The sequence below is a fragment of the Vulpes vulpes genome, chromosome 2 (assembly GCF_048418805.1).
Source record: "Vulpes vulpes isolate BD-2025 chromosome 2, VulVul3, whole genome shotgun sequence".
Taxonomy (NCBI): domain Eukaryota; kingdom Metazoa; phylum Chordata; class Mammalia; order Carnivora; family Canidae; genus Vulpes; species Vulpes vulpes.
The window spans coordinates 22,798,890-22,822,044 of NC_132781.1; the positions used below are offsets into that span (position 1 = coordinate 22,798,890).

General features: G+C 38.2%; 1 protein-coding gene and 1 non-coding gene across 49 annotated transcripts in view; one reads left to right on the forward strand and one right to left on the reverse strand.

Annotated features, from left to right (window-relative positions):
* Positions 1-23,155, reverse strand: part of CDK12 (cyclin dependent kinase 12) — a 78,784-nt gene that overhangs the window by 44,662 nt on the left and 10,967 nt on the right. For all 48 annotated transcript variants that reach the window (XR_011999689.1, XR_011999679.1, XR_011999688.1 and 45 more), the window contains exons 3-8: positions 15,339-15,515; positions 13,457-13,596; positions 12,738-12,908; positions 10,369-10,558; positions 2,536-2,592; positions 1,823-1,924 (exon numbers count right to left, since the gene is read on the reverse strand). Coding sequence is in view for 2 of the 48 variants with exons in the window: in XM_025995768.2 (XP_025851553.1) it covers positions 1,823-1,924; positions 2,536-2,592; positions 10,369-10,558; positions 12,738-12,908; positions 13,457-13,596; positions 15,339-15,515 (837 nt within the window). In the remaining 46 variants the exon portion in view is untranslated. The remainder of the gene's footprint in view (positions 1-1,822; positions 1,925-2,535; positions 2,593-10,368; positions 10,559-12,737; positions 12,909-13,456; positions 13,597-15,338; positions 15,516-23,155) is intronic.
* LOC112918188 (U6 spliceosomal RNA) lies at positions 21,584-21,690 on the forward strand. Its single transcript, XR_003234621.1, has one exon. It is a non-coding gene; the product is annotated as a U6 spliceosomal RNA (small nuclear RNA).

Sequence of the window (23,155 nt, forward strand, 5' to 3'; positions counted from 1 at the left end):
CGCCCCCAAAATGTCTGTATTCTTAACACAAATTGTGATCTCTAAATATAATTTTCCACTAAAAAAAACTAACACTCTTTAGAGAGTGACTGATTCCAGGTCTGGCACAGGAAGTAAAATAGGATGAGCTTGGAACCAGAAAACAAGGAAGGCTATCAAATACTATGGTTGTGTCAGAAGGACCCACTAGACTTCTAATGACCTAAGACCAGGAAAATGTGAATAGGAATAAGATGATAACCATAACAGATTAAAACACATCAAAAATGTTGGGGCACTTGGGTGGCTCAGTCAGCTGAGTACCTGACTCTTGATTCTGGCAGATTATGGTCCCAGAATTGTGAGACTGAGCCCTACATAAAGCTCCACACTCAGTGGGGAGTCAGTTTGGGATTCTCTCTCCCTCTCCCTCTGCCCCACCCCCCACTGCACACACACACACACACACACACACACACACTCTCTCTCTCTAAATAGATGGATGTTAAAAAAAAAAAAAAGTTTAAATCTACAAGTTCATAATGAAACTAAAAAACAAAGCAAAATAAAACAAAACAAAAACCCCAAACCCTCTCTTTAGTCACCTTTGAAGGATACTAGGAAACCTCATTATCTTCAAAACTGGTAAATAAAATGAAAGAATTAAAGCTCTCTGCTTTTTTCCTATGACTTGTATGTAAGGTTAGTAAAATAGATGTTATCTTTATCCAGGAAGGAATAATGTATCATCATCATCACAAAGCCACCACAAATGGATTAATGAAGGTAGATCATTAATACGGCTAATAACATTTCAAATATTGATAATTGTATATTATGTAAAGTGGGGTGTGTGTATCTGTGTAAATCTGCTCTGTTAGGGATGAATATTTTATCAAACATTGTTTAGAATCGCCTGTATAATGCCTTTATTAAAAGGCAGATTATAAGGTACTATTTTACTCCTTTTAAATTCCCTACAGATGATGTATCCAGTTATTGGCTATACTCTGGGCAGTCCCACTGCCTCAAACCCCCAAACTTGATGTATCATTGGCAATAATCTTCCAGAAGTACTCAAAACCACCTGTAAAGTAGTTTTGGGCTCAGTAAGCGATTGGAAATCACACTTGAATTCACCTACAACTTATAGGAAATAAAAGGGATAGAGAACCATGCTAAAACATTGAAAAACAACAAAAAACACAGTGAGGATGCAATCAGCAAAATTCAGACTCAGGAAACTATAAGACAAATGATCCAGTTTCTTCTAAGGAAATTATAAGGTGGGGAGAGGAACCCAAGAAAGACGGAGGGAGAAGCTATAATTAGAAGACTTAAGGGGTACCTGGGTGGCTCAGTTGCTAAGTGTCTGCCTTTGGCTCGGGTTGTGATTTTGGGGTCCTGGGATCAAGCTCCACATTGGGCTCCCTGCTTAGTGGGGAGTCTGCTTCTCCTTCTCTCTCTGCTCTTCCCCTGTGCTCATGCTCTTTCACCCTCCACTCTCAAATAAATAAATAAATGAATAAATATCTTAAAAAAAAAAAGGACTTGAGATAATCAATTGTAATCTATGTACCCTATTTGAATGTATTTGGATCCCAATTCAAACTAAATTAAAAAAAAAAAGTTAAAAGAAAAAAGGCATTCAAGGAAATGTTTTTTAAAAAAAGTATGTCTCTGATATTAGGAGATATTCAACAGATTTCTCTGAATTCTGGCTAAAAGTTTAGCCCCATTCTTTTGAACCTAAAGAAAGGCTACAAAAAGCCATGCAGAGAGAAAACAGATAAATGTTCAACATGTGAATTACAAACAAAAGAAAAAGCTCAGAGAGGCTTACCCACAGCTCCAAACGTCAATGGCTGGTGTGTAACGCTCCTCTCCAAGCAGAAGTTCTGGAGGTCGGTACCACAGAGTGATGACTTTGTTTGTGTAAGGGCGACTGAAATGTAAAACATTAACCATGACATAAATGGCTTCTGATCCAAAAAAAAAAAAAAAAAAAGAACCTTGTAAAATTAAAAATCGTAGCCAACTGAAAATGGGGTTGTCAAAAAAAAAAAAAGAAAGAAAGAAAGAAAGAAAACGGGATTGTCAAAATAGCTACATAGCAATCTAACAGTTCAAAAGTAAACTGGACAGAAGTAGGAGATGAAAAAATAACTTGCATACCAATCTGGGTTGATTTAACTCAGTCTAAGGCTGATTCAAGAATTTAGATAGAATTAACACATTTAGAAAATTAGGAAACTCTGGGACACCTGGGTGGCTCAGGGGTTGAGCATCTGCCTTTGGTCGGGGCATGATCCCCAGGGTTCTGGGATCGAGTCCCACACTGGGCTTCCTGCATGGAGCCTGCTTCTCCCTCTGCCTATGTTTCTGACTCTCTCTCTCTCTCTCTCTCTGTGTCTCTTATGAATAAATAAATAAAATCTCAAAAATAAAATCAGGAAAGTCTGAAAATTATTACAACTTATAGAATACTAGATTATCCAAGAATAGAAAGAATTCTTTCCTTTTTCCCCCCACATGTAATTTTGATGAATGCCTCACCTCTCTTCAGAGTTATAGAGCCGAGCAAGTCCAAAATCTGCTAGTTTGATTTGCCCACTGTAAAACAAACAAAAAAATATTTTTATAAAAATAATAGCAGTGGCTTCATAATTATACCTACACAGCAATCCATGAATTTACGAGTTAAACAAAATCACAAAAATCTGAATTACAAATGTGAATTTTAACCTATGCTTAGTTCTGTTCTTAATGGTTACTCTTTTGACTACTTTGGTTTACAAAGCCTTATGGTTTTCTTTTTCTTGGTGTTTTTTGATTTGACTCCTTAACTAAATATTTTTTATTTCTTGGCAAACAACAGTCACTAAAACCTGCTAGATTAAATACTTGTTATTGGGGAAAAAAGGAATAAACTGTTCTAGATTAAGAAAGATTTAAGAAGCCTAAAAATCAAATCCAGTTCATAAACTTTGTTTAATAGTGGTTTGAACAGACTAGCTATACAAAATACTTATAACACAAGTGAAAAAATATAAAAGTAAAAGAAATATATATATATAAAAGTATGAATTGTTAGAAGATAATAGGTAATAATCTTGAGCATTTACGGTTAAATGTAATGATGTCAGTAATTTATTCATTTTTAATAAAGTTTATTTACTTATTTATTTGGCAAAGAGAGAGAGGGAAAGGGAGAGAGTGGATGGACACAAGCACGGAAAGCAGCAAGCAGAGTTGCAGAAAAAGGCTCTCTTTGAGCAAGGAGCCTGATGTGGAGCTCGATCCCAGCCTGGGATCACAACCTAAGGCAAAGGCAGATGCTTAACCTACTGAGCCACCCAGGCGTCCTGTGTAATTTACTTTAAAATAACTCAAGCAGGGATGCCTGGGTGGCTCAGCAGTTGAATGTCTGCCTTCAGCTCAGGGCATGATCCCAGAGTTCTGGGATCAAGTCCCACATTGGGCTCCTAAGAGAAGCCTGCTTCTCCCTCTGCCTGTGTCTCCCTCTGCCTCTCTCTGTGTGTCTCTAATGAATAAATAAATAAATAATCTAAAAAATAAATAACTCAAGCAGAAAAATTAAAAATATATAGTAAAATGTTAACTGCATATTAATTACATTAGTGTCTAAATTTTTCTTACAATTTAACTTAATTTTTCATAATAAAAAGTAAACCACAAAAAAAAAATAAAAAAAAAAAAAAAGTAAATCACAACAATACCATGGCATAGCAGACTTTTCAAACAGGGAACACGGCTTTGAACTGAGCACACGATTTTTAAGATGAATGAGGTCCCTTTTACCAACATATGGCCCTCACTTCCTATACCATAAAGATATACAACCATGATCTTAGATGGGTTCTCAAACTTTATATGAAAAAGAATCACTTGGAAAGTTTACTAAAAGTTTCCTGGGCCTCATTCCTAGAGATGAAATTTAGTAGGTCATGGATCATGAACTTGCATTTCTTTTCTTTAAGTAGGCTCCATGTCCCACATGGAGCCCAAGACAGGGACTGAACTCATGACTGTGAGATCAAAACCTGAGCTAATATTAAGAGTGGGATCCTTAATTGACTGAGCCACCCAGGCATCCCTGAACTTGCATTTATTTTATTTTCTCTTTTAAGATTTTATTTATTCATAAGAGACACAGAGAGAGGCAGAGACATTAGACTGAGGGAAAAGTAGGCTCCTCTCAGGGAGCCCCATGTGGGACTCGATACCTGAACTCGGGACCACGCCATGAGCCAAAGGCAGAAACTTAACCACTGAGCCACCCAGGAATCCCTCTGAAGTTGCATTTCTAACAAGCCTATAGATTATGCCAATGCTGTTGGTCTGAGAACCATACTTGTGAGAACCACTACCTTAAAGGGATTACACCCAAGTTTCACTCTGTTAAGTATTCTATCCTTGACAGTGATGTCAAGTAATATTTTAATAAACTATAACATGTCAAAAAACTTTTTAAACTATTAACTATTTTAGATTAATCATTTTTATCTAAATTCTTAAGTAGCCTATTTCATTCACATTTACCGTTTTCATTACTTCTTGGGGAATGAAAAGCCTACTCACTCTTTTTGAAAATACTGGGGATAGCTCTCGTACCTGATAGCTGAGATCAGACAGAAAAGTGAGATAGCAGAAAAAAGTGGCTATGCTAGGAGGTGCTCCTCAAAGTATGAGCAATAGGACAGAATATTAAAACAAAGTAAGTACTGGCAACAAAATTTTACTTTAAATCTACCCTTATCATTCCTAGTAAAGATTATGGGCACCTTATCTACTTGCCCCATTACATTTTTAACTTCAATTTACAAACTAATTCTAAGAAAAGGAAAAAGGAAAGGACTAGCTGACTTGAGCCCTATAATGAGACATAAATCAATCCTCAAATTTTCAGCATCCTTACTCTGAGAATTTGTGAAGATCCAAGAATGAAGGCACATAGGACTGAAAGTTAAAATGGCAACAAATACGCAGTTATGGAAAATTAGGCCAGACCTCAACATCACCAAGCACTGAGCAAATTTTCTAATCCACTTTCTCACCTCTCAGTAAATGACCTTCTTCACTGAAAAAAGAAATCATGGGGTGCCTGAGTGGCTCAGTCAGTAAAGTGTCTGCCTTCGGCTCAGGTTATGATCCCAGGGTCCTGGAATCGAGCCCCATGTCAGGCTCCCTGCTGTTTTTTCCCTCTCTTCCCCACTTGTGCTCTGTCTCCCTCTCTCTCTCAAATTAAAAAAAAAAAAAAAAAAAAAAGTTAAAAAAAATCATCAGGTGGAAGCTACTTAACACCCTTTTACCTATATAACCTTAATTGCACCTATAATCTTCCTTTCTTCTTTCAATTACAGAAAAAGAGTGTCAATCTCTCTTGTTCAAGTATAATCAATATTTATAATGGTGGCCACTACCACCTGTGGCCTTGATTCCATCTCCTCTAGAACCTTGCTCCTTTATTTTGGTTTTTTAAATTTTTTTTTAAGATTTTATTTATTTATTCATGAGAGACAGAGAAAGAACAAGGCAGGCACAGCAGAGGGAGAAGCAGGCTTCATGCAGGAGCTGGACATGGGACTCGATCCTGGGTCTCCAGGATCATGCCCTGGGCGGAAGGCAGCATTAAACCGCTGAGCCAACCAGGCTGCCTGTCCTTTAAATTATTTTATACTTTTTTGAATCTTCAACTTCTCCCTATGATTTTCTTTTCCCTTAGTTTTTAAATATACTCAAACTTCTGTGTCCTTAAATAAAAAATAAAAATTAAAGACACACCTACCACCACCTTCCCATTAACTGTGCTACCCAACAACTTGTCATGCCCTGTCAATGCTGACTTTTAATTTTCAGATTCCTTCTCACATCTCATAATCTGTCTGCATCACCTGACATCTATGACCATTTTTAAACCTTTTTTATTTTTTATTTTTTAAGATTTTATTTCTTCAGGGACGCCTGGGTAGCTCAGCAATTTGAGTGTCTGCCTTTGGCTCAGGGCATGATCCCAGTCCAAGGATCGAGTCCCGGATCAGGCTCCCTTCAAAGAGCCTGCTTCTCCCTGCCTATGTCTTTGCCTCTCTCTGTGTGTCTCTTATGAATAAATAAATAAAATCTTTAAAAAAAAAAAATTTCTTCATTTAGAGAGAGGGAGTATGAGCAGAGGGAGGGGCAGAGAGGGTGAGAATCTCAAGCTGACTCTGCAATGAAGTGGAGAACCAGACGCTGGCTTCCATCTCGGGAGCCTGAGATCATGACCTGAGCCAAAACCAAGAGTTAAGACACTCAACTGACTGAGCCACGCAGGTACCCCTAAATCCGCCTATTTTAGAGTCATGATATTTTCCTATTTTCTCTGTATCTTTCTGACCATTCCCTTGAGTTCCATCTTCTGACACCTTTTCTCTGCTTGGTAACTCCTAAACTATACTGCTAGTTTGGAACTTCAATGTGACCATATGCAATAGCCATATCCAAAAGGGATTTATTCTTCACTTGCCTATCCTGCTTTTCCTTTTATATTACCTATATTGACCATTATGTTACCCAGCTAGTTTTTTTTTTAATAATTTTTTTTAAGATTTCATTTATTTATTCATAGACACACACAGAGAGAGAGAGGCAGAGACACAGGCAGAGGGAGAAGCAGGCTCCATGCAGGGAGCCCGATGTGGGACTTGATCCCTGGTCTCCAGGATCACACCCCAGGCTGCAGGCGGCGCCAAACTGCTGCGCCACCGGGGCTGCCACTAGTTAGTTTTTAAGTAGGAAATCTGTGAGGGACGCCTGGGTGGCTCAGCGGTTGAGCGTCTGCCTTCAGCTCAGGAAATGATCCTAGAGTTCCGGGATCAAGTCCCACATCAGGCTCCTGCACGGAGCCTGCTTTTCCTCCTTCTGTCTATGTCTCTGCCTCTCTCTGTGTCTCTCATGAATAAATGAAATCTTAAAAACAAAACAAAAAAACAAACAAGGAAATCTGTGAGTAATCTGAAAGTACTTTCATTCATTCTCTACCATTCATCCACTCACCAAAGTCTATTGATTCACAAGTTGATCCTGTCCATCTCTACTAGTAATGCCTTGGTTAGCTTAAGCACTGGCAATTTCTTATGGTAGTAATAGGTTTCCCTGCCTCTAGTCTACAACCTATTAGAGTGACATTTAGTGATTTTTCTAAAAGAGAAGACTAATTGTGTCTCTCCACCATCTAAAATGACTTGTCTCATTTATATTTATGTAATGAAGATATAATGAATATCAGGGAACCCAGCCCTGCTCTCCTCCCTCTCTACTCAACTGCTTTTGCTTCCTTGTCCAGCTGAGGTATCCTTACCATTTCTCCAGGCCATCTCACCCAGTATTCTCTGTGTAGACAGAGCTAAATAGGCAAGAGCAGTGGCTGGATGGATCAGATTAGATCATAAGACTCCTGAATCCTGCTTAGCAACCTGAGGAGGAAGTTCAGTTTAGTCCAGAACCTCATCAGCTTCCTGAATATGGGAAGTCAGAGACAGGGAGTGGCCTGACCCGCCAAAAAGGACACCAAGTAGGATTGCAGTTATTCCCTGGTCTGAGACATCCTCCTTGGGGAAGCAAAAGGATCCAAAGAAAGGACTGGACTATATGCTCTAGTCCAGAAACCTTTAAGCAGATAGCCATTATTAAGTTCTTGAAGCATTATTACTATGGATGTAGATTAACCAAGCTCAGCTTTAACAAAAATTGTGGATAACAGAGACAGCGACAAGAATAATCTTTTAACATAATGTCCTGTCTCAACAAAACTATTTAAGTATAAAATACATATAATTAGATACATCCTATAATTTAAAATGCATTAACTGTGTAACTTAAAATATTACCAAATTAACTATATAAATTATTTTTTATTTTTTTATTTTTGTTGAGAGTGGGGTGGGGGGTGGGGTGCAGAGGGAGAGAGAATCTCAAGCTGACTCCACACGGAGCACAGAGCCAGATGCAGGGCTCAATCTCATGACTCTGAGATCATGATCTGAGTTGAAATCAAGAGTTGGACATTGAACCAACTGAGTCATCCAGGTGCCCCAACTATATAATTTAAAAACAAAAAATTAATCAAATTAGTGCCGTTCAATGGCTATCATCAATAGATAGTGTAAGCTCCTTAGCAAGATATACAAGATCCTTAAATTGGCTTCCCAGTCTCATCATTTTATGCTTCATTCTTCTTGCCCAGCTAATACTGACCTGTTTACATTTTCCCCAATATAACATGTTAATTTTTATATTTATGTGCTTTTGCCCAGTAATTTCTTTTGCTTAGAAATTTAACCCTCTGTTGTCAGTCTTTCTGATAAATTCTTATCCATTCATCAAAACTGCATCTTCTCAGATGCTCCCAGATTCAAGGGGGGGAAAAAAAAAAAAAGAAAGGCAGGAGGCCAGGGGGAGCTTAGGGGCACTTACTGGCTTAGTAGATAGAGCATGCAACTGTCAATCTTAGGGTTGTGAGTTTGGGCCCCACGATGGGGGTACAGAATACTTAAAAAGTGGTGTCAGGGGCTAGTGTTTAATAAATATTTACTGGGTTGAGTGATTTGTTTGTTTGCCCTATTAAACTCAGCTTTCTAGTGACCAACTATCCCATGTGGGACTTTCAGTGCTAAAACCAAACTAGGACACCTTCCTGGTTGGCTCAGTTGGTAGAGCATGCCAACTCTTGGGTTTGGGCCTCACAATGGTTTAGACATTAGTTAAAATAAAAAATCTAGGGATCCCTGGGTGGCTCAGCGGTTTAGCGCCTGCCTTTGGCCCAGGGCATGATCCTGGAGACCCGGGATCGAGTCTCACGTCGGGCTCCCTGCATGGAGCCTGCTTCTCCCTCTGCCTGTATCTCTGCCTCTCGCTCTCTCTCTGTGTCTCTTCATGAATAAATAAATAAAATCTTTAAAAGATAAAATAAAATAAAATAAAATAAAATAAAATAAAATAAAATAAAATAAAATAAAATAAAATAAAATAAATTAAAATAAAATAAATTAAAATAAAATAAAATAAAATAAAATAAAATAAAATAAAAAAATCTTTGGGGGCTACTCAATTAACTAAGTGTCTAACTCTTGATTTCAGCTTGGGTCATGATCTCAGTGTGAGATTGAGCCCTGTATTGGGCTCAGTGCTGGGCATGGAGCCTGCCCATGGAGTCTCTCTCTGCCCCTTCCCCTCCCTGCTTGCTCTTCCTCAAAAAACAAAACAAAGTGCACACACACACACAAAAAAAACCCACTTAAAATAAATAGAACCAGGACAGTCCCTGAGCAACTCTGGATGGCTGGCTACCTCACTCTACAAAGATGGAAAAATGCCATAATCATTCTATAGCTCTATCTAGATAGTATTTGTTAAATTAACTGAACAGAAATGTACAAAACAATGGGTGAATCAGACAAAGATGGCTATAAACAGCCTAGTTACCTAAAGAACCAAATACTGGTATGACTTTAATAGCATAAGACTTTCTTTTTATTCCTCAACAGGTAGGGCTATTTACCAAAGACTAGTGTACATAATACACTTGACATCACCAATGTAGTTTAGGTAAACAGCCAGAGAAGAAGAAAGTAGTTAAAAACTTCTGAAGACTTAACACTGCTCATCACCAAACTCGTCTGTTTACACTATCAAAACCAGGGAGAAAAAAAAAAAACAGGGAGTAAATGCTTGGCAGAAAGGTCAACCACTAGCTACACCTGTGTTTACTCTGAAATTTGATAACTTTATCAAATTCTCAAGAGCAGCTGTAAGAGCAGGCATGTTTCTCCCCACTAAACAAGGGAGAATTTCACTTAGAATTCAATGTGTGTTTTAATTTGTCAAGGACCACAATAATATTTACCAACTATGGCAAAAAACTCTATGAATATTCCTGTGGGATGTGATTCCCTAAAATGTTTGCAGTTAAAAAACCTTTACACGGACGCCTGGGTGGCTCAGTGGTTGAGCTTCTGCCTTTGGCTCAGGGTGTGATCCTAGAGTCCTGGGATCAAGTCCCACATTGGGCTCCCTACCTGGAGCCTGCTTCTCCCTCTGCCTCTGTGTCTCTCATGAATAAATAAAATCTTAGAAAAATAAATTAAAAAATAAAATAAAATAAAAACCTTTACAATTCTACCTCTGTTAATTCCTTACCAACACAGAGACTGAAGACTCTGTGCATCAGAGTACCCCATCATAAGCTGTTCCCACAGGACAAATATCAGATATATGTAAATACAAAAAACTGCATCATTGGGTCTACCTGTAACTTCAATTAAATAGCTGAAATTAACTGGGTCAGAAGAGAGAGAGAAAATGCTTAACCTCATTTGGTTACTATGTTACCTGTTGTTCAGCAAAATGTTAGAACACTTAATATCCCGATGCAGGAAATTCTTTTTGTGACAGTAATCCAATCCTTCCATTAGTTGTTTCATGAATGACTTGATATGGTCCTCAGAAAAGTGCACCAAACCAGATTCTAGCAGTCCCATTAAGTCATGGTCCATATATTCAAATACAAGGTAAAAGGCACCTATATAAAAATGAAAGAAAAAATTAAAAACAAGAGGAAAAGGATGCTGAAATGACCATGCCTCAGATTTTAATGTAATTTTGGAGTGGGCCATAAGGCTTTCTTAAACAACTGCTTAATTTTATAGACGAGGAAGCTAAAACTCAGAGTACTTGAAGAACTTGCCCTTTCTAATAATAAATAACAGAACTATTTTAATTAATCTTCTCACTCTTAACCCAATGCTCTTTGGACTATTTACTTCTTAAGGAGAACAACTGCTCTGATCAAGTTGTATTACTATTCTTTTACAATCTAAGTCAATTGGCAAATTAGTATAAATTACTGGTGAAATTCATAGTATTTAAGAATTGAAAGAAAGGTGAACCATCTAAAGAAACTCCCTAAATTTAGAAGTAGATAAAAGGGAACTATGCTAAGAGAATTGTGAAAGACTTGAAATCCATGCTATCTTTCCACCTTGACAAGGTGAATGACAAAAGCAAATATTGTAACATAAGCAATACTAGACCTAGGTTAGACAATTCTCTCTCCAGTCTAGAATTCTGTCTCCTATCAACATAAAGGCAAGGATTCTTAATTTAGAGAGTATGCTTCAGGGATTCCTTGAACTCCCTGAAATGGCAATGTAACATTTTAAACACACAATACGCAACATTTTGAACTTATTTTTTTAAAGCATAGATCCATAAGATGTTTAAAGAGGTCCCAAAGTTAAGGGCCATTGCATTAATGGAGTACCTTAGATTTAGCTAAGAGCTCATATAAATTAACAAGAAAAACCTCAAAACTGCAAAAGATAAGCAAAGGACACAAAAACACAACTCAAAGAAAATAAGTAAAACTGGCAAACATGGAAAAGAACTCAAAAGTAACAAAGAATGCAATCTAAAACATGTCATACTTTATCTATCAAAATGACAATCTTAAAAAAGATGTACTGAACCTTAAAGGTGCGTGGGTGGGTCAGTCGGTTAAGCATCTGCCTTTGGCTCAGGTCATGATCCCAGGGTCCTGGGGCTGAGCCCTGCATTATGCTCCTTGCTCAGTAGAGAGTCAGCTTCTCCCTCTCCCTCTGTCCCTCCACTCTATCTCACTAGTTGTGTTCTCACTGTCCCTCTCAAATAAATAGATAAATAAAATCTTTTTTTTTTAAAGATGTACTCAATTTTAGGATAAAGTGGAATGGTACTCACAGGTGGACATAATTACTATCTTAAAAGCAATCTAACATTAAATATAAAAATCCTTTTAACCAAATAATTCTACTTCTAAAGAAATTACATTAAGAAATAAACAAGAAAGAAAAAAAAGAAAAGAAAAGAAAGAAAGGGAGAAAGAAAGAAAGAAAGAAAGAAAGAAAAGAAAAGAAAAGAAAAGAAAAGAAAGAAAGAAAAGAAAAGAAAAGAAAAGAAAAGAAAAGAAAAGAAAAGAAAAGAAAAGAAAGAAAAAGAAAGAAAGAAAGAAGGAAACCAAAATGCCTGGGTGGCTCAGTGGTTGAGCATCTGCCTTTGGCTCAGGGTGTGATCCCAGAGTCCCGAGATCAAGTCCCACATCAGGCTTCCTGCATGGAGACTGCTTCTCCCTCTGCCTATGCCTCTTTCATGAATAAATAAATAAAATCTTAAAAAAAAAAAGAAATCAAAATGCAAAGATTTATGAACAAAGATGCTCAATGCAGAGCTATTATATTTTTTAAGCTGGTAACTAATTGATGCCAGGCTGGCTCAGTCAGTAGAACATGTGACTCTTGATCTTGGTGTCTTGAGTTCAAGCCCCACATTGGTCATAGAGCTTACTTTAAAAAATAATAATAATAGGGGCACCAGGGTGGCTCAGTTAAGTGTTCAACTCCTGACCTCAACTCAGGTCTTGATGTCAGGGTCATGATTTCATGGCCTGTTTGGGCTCCATCCTGGGTGTGGAGCCTACTTTAGAAAAAAAAAAAAAAAAAAAGAGTAACTGATAAATCTGGGTTTAATTTCCATTATTGTTATAATGTGTAAAAAAAAAAGAAAAACAACAAAAAAAGAGACTTCAAAACTAGTATCTTAACTCTGGTATGGATTCAAGAAGTTGGGACTTCTGTGCTTCAGAAAAAATTCAAACAGGCAAACAAGCTAAAAAAAGAAAATAAGATGCACCAATCTACTCTGTAGAAACATGATTCCTTGTGTACCTTTGTCCTTCTTGAAATCCAGTGCATCTTGTTTATCTGTAACAATTTCCTTCATGTTAACAACACTTCGGTGGATTAGCTGACGAAGGATTTTGATCTCACGAATGGCTGTGATTGGAAAGCCCTCCTTCTCATTGTCCAGTCTCACCTTCTTCAGAGCCACTAGCTCTCCTGTTAAAACAAATTCAAACAGTAACATTAGAATTTTTTGGCCACCATCATGAACCAGCCAATAAATGTCCAGAGTTGCTCTGAAAGACAGATTTAGCTTACTTTAATGCTATATGCCAGATACTTTTATACCTTAAAAAACAAAACTAAACTCCATGTTCCCTTTCTTGCCTTTGATGTTTTTAAGACTTGTATTTCTTAATTCAGTATTCAGTTAGGCCTAAGAATTTTGAATTATTAAAATATGCTAATAATCCAACTACTTCATTTTATCTTTAAGGACTATATCCTTACCAAAGAACAACCTATAAATTTTATTTTACTCTTAAATTCCTAGCAAGCTTATAAAATATTTATAACCAACAACTAATAAAGAGGAAGGTTTTTAAACAGTAATAATTATACTAGTCCTTTGGAAAATTTTAGTCTTTTAGTAATATTTGGAAATCAAATCAGAACTCAAAATTTACTTTTGTTAAGTCTACTTTAGCATTAGTATTGCTACGTTTTTAAACTTCTGACATTTAGAATTTTGTGGCAATATTTACCTGTGTCTTTGTCCTTGGCTTTATATACTTGGCCATAGGTTCCCTCTCCAATAATCCCGATAATGTCAAACTTGTCTACACAGCGTTTCCCCCAGTCACTTTCTGTTTGTCTTCTTTCTCCATAACGAGGACAACAAATTCTAAAAAAAAAAAGGCAAAACAAAAAAACCCCGAAACAAACCAAAAAGTTATTTTAAAAACTTAAGTCTGTTCAAAGAAGAAAACAGAGCTCTTTTATGATGATTCTCTGGCCCATGAATCTTTTATGAATTTCTTTATTAAAAAGGCAGAAATCAAATGACATGAAATAAATCGTCTCTTACAGTGGGTAAGACAGATTTCTTGCTTCAGGACGACATAAGATCAAATAATAGATTTGCTGCCTACTTTCTAGCCTCTCTTTAGTATTGGCTTCCTCATCTATTGAATGGGAAACGAATCCCTACATCACAGTGCTACCATTAAAGTAAAATATAAAAATTGGGCAATAATATGTACTCAATAAATGGTAACTATTTTTACTATTTAAGAGAGGAACGCTGGAGTGCCTGGCTGCCCCAGTTGATAAAGTATGCAGTTCTTGATCTCAAGGTCATGAGTTTAAGCCCTAAGGTGGGCATGGAGCCTACTTGAGGAATGCTAACAATGAGAAGATCAAATCCAGATTCTATTACATTTATAGCATGGCAATTTATGTGGTTTAAGAAAAAACATACCACATCTATTAATTTTTCATTAATTTATACACGTTGATACACCCTGAATAAAAGAGCTTTTTTCTTTTTTAATATTCTAAGTATCAAACTCAAAAGATACAATGTTCATACCAATGTTCATGGTGTATCTGGATTTGGGAAATCACTGCTTTTCTAAAAACTCTAGGTATCTGAGGGTACAGATGAACAGATCTCCCAGAAAGGCTTTTATCCACTAATATAAAATAAAAGATACACATTAGGCCCAATCTTTTATAATCCTACAGTGTAGGCTGTGGATGAAAGTGTGAGATTTAGGCCCACCAGTAAGGAAGGAAGTTGTAATTAAGAATAGGTCCCTCTGGTGATCCCTGGGTGGCTCAGCGGTTTAGCCCCTGCCTTCGGCCCAGGGTGTGATCCTGGAGTCTCAGGATCAAGTCTCAATTAAGACTCCCTGCATGAAACCTGCTTCTCCCTCTGCCTGTGTCTCTGCTTCTATGTCTCTCATGAATAAATAAATAAAATCTTTTTTTTTTAAAAGATTTCATTTATTTATTCATAGACACAGAGAGAGAGAGAGAGGCAGAGACACAGGCAGAGGGAGAAGCAGGCTCCATGTAGGGAGCCCGACATGGGATTCGATCCCGGGTCTCCAGGATCGCACCCTGGGCCAAAGGCAAGCGCCAAACCGCTGTGCCAGCCAGGGATCCCTAAATAAAATCTTAAAAAAAAAAAAAAAAGTCCCTCCAGGGGAGCCTGGGTGGCTCAGTAGGTTAAAAGTCAGACTCGGTTTTGGCTCAGGTCATGAACTCAGGGGTCATAGGATACCATCCCAAGTCAGGCTCCATATTCAGTGCAGAGTCTTGTTGGAAGTTCTCTCCCTCTTTCTCTCTCTCTTTTTTTAAGATTTTATTTATTTATTCATGAGAGAGAGAGAGAGAGAGAAAGAGAGAGAGAGAGGCAGAGACACAGGCAGAGGGAGAAGTAGGCTCCATGCAGGGAGCCTGATATGGGGCTTGATCCCGGGACTCCAGGATCACGCCCTGGGCCAAAGGCAGGTGCTCAACCGGTAAGCCACCCAGGTGTCCCATCACCCTCTCCTTTCTCCTCTGCTCCTCCCCGCCCTCCCCCCAGCTCATTCTCTCTTAAATAAATAATAAAAGAACAGGTCCCTCCAAAAAACTCACTTTGGTCTCTTTTTATATGGTTGCTGAGGTGGTGTAACTGCCTTTGGTTCTGGAGAGTCTGGAGGAGATGGATCCCCACCAGGAAGTTCTGGAGGGAGGGGGAGGTCTGTGAGTAAGTGACGTGGCCTTTGTTCCTTCTCTTTCTTTACAGGTTTTGAAGGTAGAGTTTCTTTTGGACTAAACAATAGATGAAGAAAAGAAAAAGATCATAATTAAGAAATATGCAAATAAAACTTTTCAAAGCTTATGTCTGGCTACTAAAAGATTATAAAGATTTTACTTAAAAGTAATGTAATATATGGAACTAGAGTTTATCACAAAGATTCTTGGATTTCACAAAAAGAAATCTATAGTACATAAAAGAAAACAATAAAAAATAAAAATTTGGGGTATTACTTGTAGGTCCTTTAACAAACTCTTTAATGTTCTTCCTAAGATTCTATATGGAATTTTATTGAGATGAAATAAAATACAAGTAATCACCTTAAATTCAAAAAGTATCACAGCAACTCATGGGAGTCACCAAACATGTTCTACATATTTTGGAATGAAATTCCAAAGAAGGGGGGGATCCCTGGGTGGCGCAGGGGTTTGGCGCCTGCCTTTGGCCCAGGGCGCGATCCTGGAGACCCGGGATCGAATCCCACATCGGGCTCCCGGTGCTCCCTGCTTCTCCCTCTGCCTATGTCTCTGCCTCTCTCTCTCTCTCTCTCTGTGTAACTATCATAAATAAATTAAAAAAAAAAATTCCAAAGAAATGAAAGTTCAACAATGTCACACTACTGTGTAGATGTTGACAGAATTTGGAAAAGGAAATAGTATTTGAGTGTTTTGTAAAAAATATAGTTAAATTGGACATCAAAATTAGTGAATATACTGACCTACTCTATTGGTTTGGAAGCAAAAGGCAACCATATATGACTAGCCAAAATATATAAATAATTCTCAAAGTAATCTAAGCAGAGAGTCCAGGAAACTATTTCAGAATCATTAAAGCAGTTGGTAGCAGGCCTTTCATGATAATCAACAAAATGGTGGTAGTAGGGGGGAAGAATGGAAAGAAAGGATGTCTTTTCTGGAATAGATTAGAAAAGTCACTGTTCATATCCAATTTTTTAACGATCTCAATTTATTTATAAGAAAGGATTTTGTGGGCAACCCCGGTGGCGCAGCGGTTTGGTGCCGCCTGCGGCCTGGGGTGTGATCCTGGAGACCCGGGATCGAGTCCCGCGTCGGGCTCCCTGCGTGGAGCCTGCTTCTCCCTCTGCCTGTGTCTCTGCCTCTCTCTCTCTCTCTCTCTGTGTCTATGAATAAATAAATAAAATATTAAAAAAAAAGAAAGGATTTTGTGCTATGTACATCCTCAGAAAAGATAATATACTAACTCATGCCTACAAATAAAACCATGCTAGATAATAAGTCTTTTCTGTTCTATCACAGTATCAGAAGCTTGAAAACAAGCTGAGAATCCTCCTAACCACAGGAGCCTCTTCTCCTTTTTTTTTTACAAGTGGTTATAAAACATGTATTCTTTCATGAATATGTCGTCCATAGAACCAATGAAGATCTATCCCTTGCAATGTGTCTTTTTAAAGACTGCATGTGAAACACAATCTCAAAAAGTGTAACTTCATACCAATTTTCATCATTTTAATCTCCTGTAAATCAGGCAGAATAGAATCCAGATTAGTTTGTGCATATCAGACAGAACTAGGGTAGTCAATAGATTGCAAAATGATCATTTGAAACTTTCTGTTAAATTACTGATAGAGATGAATGCACATGATTATTATAATTTGAACTAAGATTTTTCTACCCTGGGAACGAAGCCTATTACCAGAAAACTCTTCAGGCAGGACGTAATATAGATTTTTAAATTTCTCCAATGTTTAAGACATTCAAGGAATAAAAATTCCTAATTTTTCAACTATTGTCAGAATATTCTTTATAAATTTTAATTCCTCATGACTCAGAAATAAATTACTTCTTGGTTATGCTTCACTAGAATTGAAGTATCTGAATTTTCTCACCATCACTTCATATAAATTCAGTCTATTTTTAAACTTAAGTCCTGCTTTCTCCAAGGTTGGCTTTATAGGTTCATATTCAATTTGCTACTATGAAAATGTACATTGCTTCTGAAAAATTGTATGATTAGCGTGTTTAATTCATCAAGCATGTGTTTGATATGTACTATCCGTTCAGAGCACATAAGTTGAATGCAGGTCAAATCCTATTTCAACAAATTCCAATGTACCAAAAATTGTGGAATAATGATGACTCATAAAATTGCAATGCTTAACATCACAGCCTATAGCCTTCAGTATTCAGCACTCAGTAAAACACAGCTCTATACGGTGCAGAGGATATATGGTAGGTACAGAGAGGGTCTAACACTGGAGAGCAGATATTGAACATCTAAGTCATTACTATGAAGATTCAGTACTAGGAAGTGCTGATCCTACAAATATCAGTATTTCCTGGTTCCCTGTTTATGATTGTAGTTGGGCCCACAAATGGTGAGTAGTTGCATAAATGCTCACATATAATTTTCTTTCAAAAAAAGTTGTGGAAAAAAAACAAGAAAAAAAGTTGCAAAGCTCCATGACTGCTCAAATTTTTAAATCTGTATAATCTCTTGGAATTTATAATAATGGGATTTAATCTGTAGTACAATGTCAATATCATTTATATGAACTCCTTATTGTTAATAAAAAATTTACATATCAATTATTTTAAAAGATTAACTTAATATTTTTCATAATTTTATAGTATAAACGACTTTAAAGATTTCATTTATCCATTGACGGAGAGAGACAGAGAGAGAGAGAGAGAGAAAGAAAGCATGAAAACAAACGAGGGAATGGCAGGGAGAGGGAGAAGCAGGATCCCCGAGGAGCAGTCTCAATCCTAGGCCCTGGAATCACAACTCAAGCCAAGGCAGACACATAACTGACTGAGCCACCCAGGTACCCCCACATAAATGACTTTAAATATGATCATCTATCCCTTTCTCCTTAAAGCAGGTTGTTTAAAAACTGATTTACTTTTAGATTCTTCTATTAAAAATTTGAGTCGAGGGCACCTGGGTGGCCCAGTCAGTGAAGCATCTGCCTTCAGCTCAGGTCATGGTCCCAGGGTCCTGGGATCAATCCCGCGTTGGGCTCCCAGCTCAGTGGGAAATCTGCCTCAACCTCTCCTTCTGTCCGCCCCCCAAACTCCTCCTCTCTCTAACAAAATATTTTTTAAAAGATTGTATTTATTTATTTATTCACAAGGGATAGAGAGAGAGAGAGAGGCAGAGACACAGGCAGAGGGAGAAGCAGGCTCCATGCAGGGAGCCTGATGTAGGACTCGATCCCGAGACCCCAGTATCATGTGCTGGGCCGAAGGCAGGAGCTAAACCGCTGAGCCACCCAGGCATCCTTAATAAAAATCTTTAAAAAAAATTTTGAGGTGAGTACATCAAAAATGGGAACTGAGCATTCCATTAACAAATTCTAAATTCTGAAGCTCACACAAAACTTTTCTATAAGAGCTCAGTACTTTAAAGATAAAGTCTTTAAGAATAATGTAGACTCTGCTAAAGTCTGATAAACTCCAACTGAACCAGGCTACCAAAAAATTGATTGGGAAATGAAGATTTTATTTTTCTTTGTTATTATTTTTAGTAAGCTTTTTGCCCAACGTGTGGCTTGAACTCATGACCCTAAGATCAAGATTTTCATGCTTTACCAACTGAGCCAGCCAGGTACCCTGGAAAGGAAGATTTTAAAAACCCTATGTGGGGATGCCTGGGTGGCTCAGCGGTTGAGCGTCTGCCTTTGTCTCGGGTCCATGGTCCCACGGTTCCAGGATCAAGTGCCTCATCGGGCTCCCTGCATGGAGCTTGCTTCTCTACCTATGTCTTTGCCTCTTTCTCTGTGTCTCTCATGAATGAATGATTAGAATCTTTATTTTTTTTTTAATCTTTATTTTTAATAAAGATTTTATTTATTTGAGATGCACACACACACACACACACACACACACACAGAGGCAGAGATGTTAGGCAGAGAGAGAGAAGCAGGCTCCACTCAGGGAGCCCCTGTGGGGCTCGATCCCAGGACTCCAGGATCAAACCGTGGGCCAAAGGCAGGCGCTCAACCACTGAGCCATAAGGTGTCCCTTGAATAGAATCTTTAAAAAAAAATTTTTTTTCTTTAAATAAAAACCCTATCTGGTTAACCGAAATTCTATTATCTGAAGTAGGCTCCATGTCCAACAAGGGGCTTGAACTCTCGACTCCTGAGATTGAGAGTTGTATGCTTTACTGACTGAGCTAGCCAGGCACCTCAGTTAACTAAAATTTTAAAAACAGTATACAGATGATCTCCTTAAGAGCAGGTGATCCCTGGAGCACCGGGGTGGCTCAGTCAGTTACGTGTCTGACTTTGCCTCAGGTCATGATCTCAGGAGCCTCGCTCAGCAGGGAGTCTACTTGTCTCTCTCTGCCCCTCCTCTCATTTGTGCTCTAAGTAAAATCTTAAAAGGCAAACCAGCAGGTGATCCCCATGAATAATTATGTTCATGAAGAATGTACTGTTTCCTGAAGAATGGGTGTTTAGCAGTCCTCATTTCTTGAAACGAAGAATTGCAGACCATGAATTAGAAAGGCTTTTGCAATACCATGTTAAATTCATTCCCGCATTTGATACCTGGATTAATATACTCCTAGCCCAGAGGTACTTGGGTAGCTCAGTGGTTGAGCATCTGCCTTTGGCTCAGGTCAAGATCCCAGGGTCCTGGATTGGAGTCCCACATCAGGCTCCCCACAGAGAGCCCCCTTCTCCCTCTGCCTATGTCTCTGCCTCTCTACATTTCTCATGAATAAGTGAATATAATCTTAAAAAAAAAAAAAACAAAAACAAAATACACTTGGTCCAATACATAAGTCTGAAAGAAAAGTTTTGTTCTATTCCCAAAGGGGCTTTAAAAGAAGACACATCGGGCAGCCCGGGGGGCTCAGCGGTTTAGTGCTGCCTTCAGCTCAGGGTGTGGTCCTGGAGACCCAAGATGGAGTCCCACATCGGGCTCCCTATGTGGAGCTGCTTCTCCCTCTGCCTGTGTCTCTGCCTCTCTTTCTCTGTGTCTCTCATGAATAAAAAAAAATCTTTAAAAAAATAAAAGAAAAGAAGACACATCTATGGAATATCTGGGTGGCTCAGCAGTTGAGCATCTGCCTTTGTCTCAGGATGTGATCCCGGAGTTTAGGGATCAAGTCCCACATTGAGCTCCTGCAAGGAGCCTGCTTCTCATGAATAAATAAAATCTTAAAAAAAAAAAAAAAAAAAAAAAAGACGACGACGACACATCCTCTGATATAAACCTTATGTCATCCATGTGCCAAGTGAATTCTTAACTACATGCCCAGTGTCATTTCACACAAGTCTTGATCCTGGCTCCTTCGGTAATCTTATTCAAATAAGCAATATTTACTAATTGTATTCTGTGTTTTTATGTTTAAAGCATTGAAGGAAACAAAAATATATAAATCACATTCTCAACAATGAAGCTGCTGCAATCTTATGTGCGATCAAGAAGATGATAAATGAATTCTGTATGCAGCTTTCAGATTTCTTCCTGAAAAGTTTCCTTACATAAAAATTATTTTTTTTAGGGATCCCTGGGTGGCGCAGCGGTTTAGCGCCTGCCTTTGGCCCAGGGCGCGATCCTGGAGACCCGGGATCGAGTCCCACATCGGGCTCCCGGCGCATGGAGGCTGTTTCTCCCTCTGCCTATGTCTCTGCCTCTCTATCATAAATTTAAAAAAAAATTTTTTTTAAAGATTTTTATTTATTTATTCATAGAGACACAGAGAGAGAGAGAGACAGAAACACAGGGAGAGGGAGAAGCCGGCTCCATGCAGGGAGCCCAACATGGGACTCAATCCCGGGCCTCCAGGATCACACCCCAAGCTGCAGGCAGCACTAAACCGCTGCGCCACAGGGGCTGCCAAAAAATTATTTTTCATGCGAAAGACAGGTGCCACTGGTATGATATACATGTAACATGGTACCAAAAAATAAAGATGAAAACAAAAGCCATCTTGAATTTAAAATACAAAATGAAAAAATAGATTGTGGAAGATATCTTCATTTCCATTTTTCTACCTTTATTTTTTTTTCATTTTTCTACCTTTAATAATTCATTTGTATTTATGTGTAAAGCTAATAATAATCATACATTTAAAAGTAATTACATTGGTGCTCACTTCAGCAGCACATAAACTAAAACTGGAACAATACAGAGAAGATTAGCATGGCTCCTGTGCAAAGATGACAAGCAAATCTATGAAGCATTCCATACTTTTAAAATATTAAAATTTTGGAGATAAGGTCCCTTTACCTTTGATCCTCATTATAAGTCCCATCCACAGAGACAATCATTTCATCAGCTTAATATATATCTTTCTGGATTTTCTGATGTGAATTTATATGGATATATACACAGACATATGTATCCACAGAAAATAGATGTTTTGTTCTTGTGTATGGGTTTTGTTTTGTTTTGTTTTTTAAGATTTTATTTATTCATTCATGAGAGACAGAGAGGCAGAGAGAGAAGCAGGCTCCATGCAGGGAGCCCAATGTGGGACTCAATCCCAGGACTTCAGGATCAAGCCCTGGGCCGAAGGCAGGCGCCAAACCGCTGCGCCACCCAGGAATCCCCTGTGTAGGGTTTTTACATAATTATCATACTATTAAAATTACAGGGCAGCCTGGGTGGCTCAGCGGTTTAGCGCTGCCTTCAGCCCAGGGTGTAATCCTGGAGACCCGGGATCAAGTCCCACGTCGGGCTCCCTGCATGGAGCCTGCTTCTCCCTCTCTCTCTCTCTCTCTCTCTCTCTCTCTCTCTCTCTCTCTCTCGGGATCAAGTCCCACGTCAGGCTCCCTGCATGGAGCCTGCTTCTCCCTCTGCCTCTCTCTGTCTGTCTGTCTGTCTGTCTCTCTCTCTCTCTCTCTCCCTGTGTGTGTTTCTCATGAACAAATAAACAAAATCTTTAAAAAATAAAAATAAATAAAAATAAAAATAAAAATAAAATTACATTGGACTATGAGGTGAAAGTCATATTTTCAGAATCAGAATTGATATATAACAAAAAATGCTTCTGTTCACTTCATTTTCTCATACACGTTCTTAAAGATAGCCACATATACTCAAATAAGTACTGAATGCTCTTACTTTACCTTTCATCTTCAACCTAAAAGATAGAAATCCCTATGTGCCTATCAAAATTATTCCCCCTCTGGAAATCTGCATTCTACAGTGACACATAGTAGGTAAGTTCAATAATTATTTGGTTAGCCAAGTAAACATTTCAAAATGAAGATCCTCAGCCACACCGATATTGTTCTAACCACTATGTAAACTAATATTTAAACAAGGCTCCTGTAGACAGATCATGGCCCAGAGTCCCACTGGATAATGCTCAACTGCTATTTTCTTTTCCAATAAAAACTATAGAAATGCATAGGTCATTATCTATGAGAAATATATTGTATACAGGGGATCTCTGGGTGGCTCAGCAGTTTAGCACCTGCCTTTGGCCCAGGGTGCGATCCTGGAGTTCTGGGATCGAGTCCTGCGTCGGGCTCCCGGCGTGGAGCCTGCTTCTCCCTCTGCCTGTGCCTCTGCCTCTCTCTTTTCTCTCTATGACTATCATGAATAAATAATAAAAAATTTAAAAAAAAAGAAATATATTGTATACCTAAATAGATTTTTTTACATAAATTTCAGGTTTTATATTTCTCCTTTGCAATTCTCAGGATATAGCA